Genomic DNA, 5,994 nt, shown 5'->3' with positions numbered 1-5,994 from the left:
TTTCCTGCTAACGCCCCCCCCCCCCGTATTGGTTGACCAGGGGCTACAACCAAACCCCGCTCAAATCACAGCACCCTGACCCTCACCTCTGAAGTCCCTTCCAAAATACCATGAGTATTATTATTCCTTAATCATTAACATTTAAACTAGTTATACCTGATCGACATACGCTACCCATTTTGGGTTCAAACCAACTAGATCAGGTTTCTCACACCTACAGTATGTCATTCTAAAATTAATGTCAAAATCTTGCCTCTACAAGATAAATTCATAGACAGAACACCTTTGATCATGTCTACCAAGGTCTCCCCAAACAGCAAGAACAACTCACCTTTCGGTTTCTCTCCATATGCTTTCTTACAGACACAGCCTTTTTAATCAAATGGTAAAGATCCTCAGGGATTTTGGGAGCAAGCCCCTTGGCCTTAAGGATTCTCAATATTTTGTTACCAGTCACAAAGCGGACCTGAGCCACACCATGTGAATCACGGAGGATGACACCTGGAAAAAAAATAATAAATAACAATAATAATAATCGTTTCTATTTAAGGCACAAGGCCTGGAATTTGGGGGAAGGGGACTAATTGATTACATCGACCCAAGTAATTCAATGTCACTTAATTCATCAATTCCGAAAGGATGAAAGTCAAAGTCGACCATGGTGGAATTTGAACTCAGAACATAACAACAGGTGAACTTACTGCTCAGCAATTCGTCCAGTGTGTTAACGATTCTGCCAGCTCACCACCTTAATAACGATCCTGTCTACTATAGGTGCATGGCCCAACATTTTAGGGGAGGGGTGCTAGTTGATTATATTGACCCCCTAAAGGATGAAAGGCGAAGTAGACCTTGGTGGAATTTGAACTCAGAATGTAGTGACAAGCAAAATGCTGCCAAGCATTTTGTCAAGCGTGCTATCCTGGGTAATAAGACAATTATTAAAGGTACAAGTGAAGAGGTTGTGCTGTGGTTAAGTGATAATCGATATAAGTCGCTGGGTTCAAAAACACCTGGGTGTAAATGCAGGTAAGTAATATTAAGTTTGCTTTCCAACCATAAGGCGTTGAGCTGTTTGACTAAGGCCTTCGTGGTGGTGCCCCCTACATGGCAACAAACCAACTTAAACAATTAAATGATAAGAGGTCATCCAATGAAACTGGTCTACAAGAGCTTCTTGTGAGACAGAGGTTAAGATGACTTCTCTTTCAACTACTTAGAATTAGCTACCTTGCATACCCTCTTCACTATGATGCCCACTCTGTCCCACCAGGGACCTGGATCAAATACAAACGGCTAGTCATTCACCTCAGATAAAAATCTAAATACATCAAGTTGAGAACTGATGGAGATTTATCTCCCCACTACTTACTGCATCTATGCCATTAGCTCACTGGCTAATCACAAAACCAGTGCCTGTTCTGGAACATTCTATATATTGCTGGCAGGGAGATGAGTCACCACTGTCTCTAGCGGTCAAGAATCCACCACCAACAAGTCCAAGGATGGTCAACATTCTGTGATCTGGTGATTTGGGCATTGGAGATGGTGGGGATTTGTCTCCTTGTTATCAATATAAACAAGAGTGCATTTCTCTCATGGGATCTACAGCAGTATAGCTTGTTCTAACAGAACAAACACATTTAAGTGGGAATAAACATCACCTCTCGATGTGTGTGTGTGTATAAGGGTGAAGTAACACCTGCACGTTCACAATGTATATTACTTATTGAATCTTTGAAGAATTACAGATAGAAGATTCTATACATGTTTTTTGCTAGATGTATATACTTTTGTAACTTGTAATGCAATATAACCTACAATTGAAACTATACCAAATTTTTCCAGTCTTCTGTTTTGATAAATATACTTACCAATTTTGGACGGCGTCAAACCCTTCTTGGCAAGTTTATAGATCTGTTCCTTAACATCATCTGATGACAGTTTCAACCACTGTGGAAACAAACATTAAAGATAAGTGATAACAGATACACACAGATGACAGCTTTAAATGTACAACAGTGATAGTGTAACTATTCTATATTATGACGATTCATTTAATGCGCTTGTTTCCATCCTTGCTTGGGTCAATTGGAATTCATCAAAGCAAATTCTCTACCAGTGTTCACCATATATATATATTGCTGGCAGGGAGATGAGTCACCACTGTCTCTAGCGGTCAAGAATCCACCACCAACAAGTCCAACATTCTGTGATCTGGTGATTTGGGCATTTGTCTCCTTGTTATCAATATAAACAAGAGTGCATTTCTCTCATGGGATCTACTGCAGTATAGCTTGTTCTAACAGAACAAACACATTTAAGTGGGAATAAACATCACCTCTTTTCCCCCACACATTATAAAAGCATAGAACAAATGTGTTTACATCCTAATTTCACTTACAGCCAGGCTTTGTAATAATTAAACTTATTATTAAATCTTTCATTTAATGCTGTGCATTATATATATATATATTATCACCCTGCCACCTCACTGCATCTAAATCTTATCTTTACTATTAGTGGGAAACTCTAATAATCATTCTTCCGCTAATAAAAATTTTGGTAAATGTTCCTTCTATATGACCCTAGTAGACAGCAGCATTGGGAAGTCTGTGCCAAACTTAAAAGTACTGGGATTAATTTGACTAAACCCTTCATCGCCACAGCCTGAAGCAAGCGGTTTTTTTTTATACCTCTTTTAATATCAATAACTAAATAATGAGAGTTTCAAGTCTAGCCACTCAAACTGTGATCAATGTTGAATGACAGGGACACTCCTGATCCCCTAATGACTCACTCAACCAGGGAGGACATCCAAAGGGAGTTCTAAGCTACTATACTCTATAGACAAAGTGTATCAAATACCATACAACAAATTTTCAATTATTAAAATTATCTCTACCCTTAGACTAAGGGTCAGGGAACTTTAACCAATTACCCCAAAATATTTATTTACGCTGATGTTACACCCCTCGATTCAGAAGAAATACAATTCTTTGAATTCAAAAGGTCTGTTGAATCTATTACAAATATGGAAAGTATAAAATGCTATATAATAAATCAAATATCCTTATTATGAACCAAAAGGATTTTCCTAGAAACTTTTTCACTTCAGGTTTCATTTTTATTACAATTACACCAAAACTGGAGCATTTTGATGCAGTCTTTGGGGTCCAATTAATTAATCTGCTTTCTTTTTATATTAATCAGGGTAGAAAATGCTTGTCTGCCAAGGCAGGTTGTTGCAAGGAAACAACTTTTTTGACTGCCTCCTCATGCACAATTTTGCAACAGTTGACATCCAAAAATGTGACAGATTTGCTTTATTTTCAAATGCAATATGTGCTTCATTATTCAATTGAAGTTCAAAAAGTGTCTGCTGTCCCTTGAGACTCTTCTGGAACATCAGCAATTTCACATTTAAAGGCATCTACAACCCAACAGACAGTATGTGACTCAAAATCTGGAAAGTAATCACAGAATCGTTAGCATGCCGGGCGAAATGCTTAGCAGTATTTTGTCTGCTGTTACGATCTGAGTTCAAATTCCGCCGAGGTTGACTTTGCCTTTCATCCTTTCGGGGTTGATAAATTAAGTACCAGTTACGCACTGGGGTCGATGTAATCGACTTAGCCCCTTTGTCTGTCCCCTCTATGTTTAGCCCCTTGTGGGCAATAAAGAAATAAGATGCTTTCTAACTGTATTCTTGATGTTGTCAAAAGTAATATTTTCAATCTTCCAAAGATAAAGCTAACTTTGAAATGGCAGCCATCTTGTCTTGGATTCGGTCTCCAATATAAAGACATGTCTAATGAGTCATTACCCACAAGAATTTCATTTTTACCACACTTGGGGTAATTTACCTCAGTTCGGCAACCCCTGCTCTAGACAATGTATCATAATTACCAAACAATAATTAAGACTAGAGTCCACTAACAAGCAACTCCAGTTAATGAGCAAGTCATTCAGAAAAACTAAGCTCAACACAATATTTCAGAGAGCTGGGGTTAGTTTCAATGACATCATAATGACCTGAACATTAACATCACCATCTCCCCACACTACATTTCCAGCAAAACTAAATCTCGTTATCGGTGTAAAGCCATGGCTGTGTGAATTAACGCTTTCTTTACCTAGGCGTAGGAGTTGCTGTGTGGTAAGTAGATTGCTTACCAACCACACGGTTCCGGCTTCAGTCCCACTGCGTGGCACCTTGGGCAAGTGTCTTCTACTATAGCCTCAGGCCAACCAAAGCCTTGTGAGTGCATTTGGTAGACGGACACTGAAAGAAGCCCGTCGTATATCATCATCATCGTTTAACGTCCGCTTTCCATGCTAGCATGGGTTGGACGATTTGACTGAGGACTGGTGCAACCGGATGGCTACACCAGACTCCAATCTAATTTGGCAGAGTTTCTACAGCTGGATGCCCTTCCTAACGCCAACCACTCATGTATATGTTTGCGTGTCTGTGTTTGTCCCCCCCAACATCGCTTGACAACCGATGGTAGTGTGTTTACGTCCCCGTAACTTAGAGGTTCGGCAAAAGACACTGATAGAATAAGTACTAGGCTTCCAAAGAATAAGTCCTGGGGTCGATTTGCTCGACTAAAGGCAGTGCTCCAGCATGGCCGCAGTCAAATGAGTGAAACAAGTAAAAGAGTAACCCACCTGTAGACACCCAACCAAACCACATGGAATTTTACTGTGTAAGCAATTGAGTTACACTGGTGGTCCTCAACTATTTTTTTTACCCGTGGACTTCTTTGGCTACTAATCTATTCTGGTGGACCCCCATAGCCATTCAATATTTGAAAACTAGTTTTATAGATATTCCTTTCAAAATTTCTATTTTGCTTTTCACACAAACTTTTGTAGGTTGGCAATAGTAAATTGTCTGAGAGAACAGGTTTCAGTGGCTGGAAACATTAAACTATGTAAAGCAGAAAGAACCTTTTGCTTTAGATGTATTGAATGCCAGAAAGGCAATCAATATATCTAAAGTAAAAGTTTTTTTCGTGAACCCTTAAAATACCAGTGTATCCCAAATTTGCTATTTAGCCCGTGTGGACCCTCCAAATATTATATGGACACCCTACACAGACATTATTTTACATATCTGAGCAGTGAATTTTTGGAGATTTTTTTTCTTTTTCCTCCCCATTTTTCACCACTTCAATTTTCTGAAATGTTGCACTATGGATGAAAACTGGGTACCAGCTTCATGTTGTCAAGTAGCAAACTTGAATTCAAAGTAGTTCTTTTGAAAGATATAAAAGACCTGTCCAAGGTGTCACGCAATGGGACTGAACCACACAGCTACGCCTATCAACATGTAAAAGATAATCCACTTTGTATACTTACTGTTGGCACTGAGCGACGGTATGGTAGCGCTGATTGGGATATACCCTTTCTGCAGAGAGAGAGAGAGAAAACATTATTATTACAAGACCTGGTATAACAGCAACATAAACCATTCAAACACTTTCTGGTCACAAAAGATTCTACTCTCAACCAAAACTCTGTTAGAAATGCTGTTATATTTTGAGTGTAATTGCTGCCATTTCTAGCTAAAATCTTCATTTAACCCTCTATCTTTTAAACCAGCCGTAATATTCAACCTGTTTTATGTTCAAAATCAGCTAGATCTGGCCTCTCACACCTATGCTACAATGTTATTCTACAAAATAAGCAATCACATCATCAAAATCTCAGAGAAACAAGGCAGTGATCATCATCATCATCATCGTTTAACGTCCGCTTTCCATGCTAGCATGGGTTGGACGATTTGACTGAGAACTGGTGAACCGGATGGCTGCACCAGGCTCCAATCTGATCTGGCAGACTTTCTACAGCTGGATGCCCTTCCTAACACCAACCACTCTAAGAGTGTAGTGGATGCTTTTACGTGCCATGCTCAAAATGGTGTTTTTTACGTGCCACCTGCACAGGAGCCAGTCCAGCGGCACTGGCAACGATCACACTCAAATG

General features: G+C 39.4%; 1 protein-coding gene across 1 annotated transcript in view; it reads right to left on the bottom strand.

Moving 5' to 3' along the window:
• Positions 1 to 1,915: 1,915 nt before the first annotated feature.
• Positions 1,916 to 5,994, bottom strand: part of LOC106879554 (phosphatidylserine synthase 2) — a 118,022-nt gene continuing 113,943 nt past the window's right edge. The window contains exons 13-14 of the mRNA XM_052977871.1: positions 5,368 to 5,416; positions 1,916 to 1,953 (exon numbers count right to left, since the gene is read on the bottom strand). Coding sequence (XP_052833831.1) covers positions 1,947 to 1,953; positions 5,368 to 5,416 — 56 coding nt within the window. The 3' untranslated portion in view covers positions 1,916 to 1,946. The remainder of the gene's footprint in view (positions 1,954 to 5,367; positions 5,417 to 5,994) is intronic.

The sequence above is a fragment of the Octopus bimaculoides genome, chromosome 29 (assembly GCF_001194135.2).
Source record: "Octopus bimaculoides isolate UCB-OBI-ISO-001 chromosome 29, ASM119413v2, whole genome shotgun sequence".
NCBI lineage: Eukaryota > Metazoa > Mollusca > Cephalopoda > Octopoda > Octopodidae > Octopus > Octopus bimaculoides.
The sequence above is the reverse complement of the archived record's forward strand: the minus strand, read 5'-3'. Positions and strand labels throughout refer to the sequence as shown.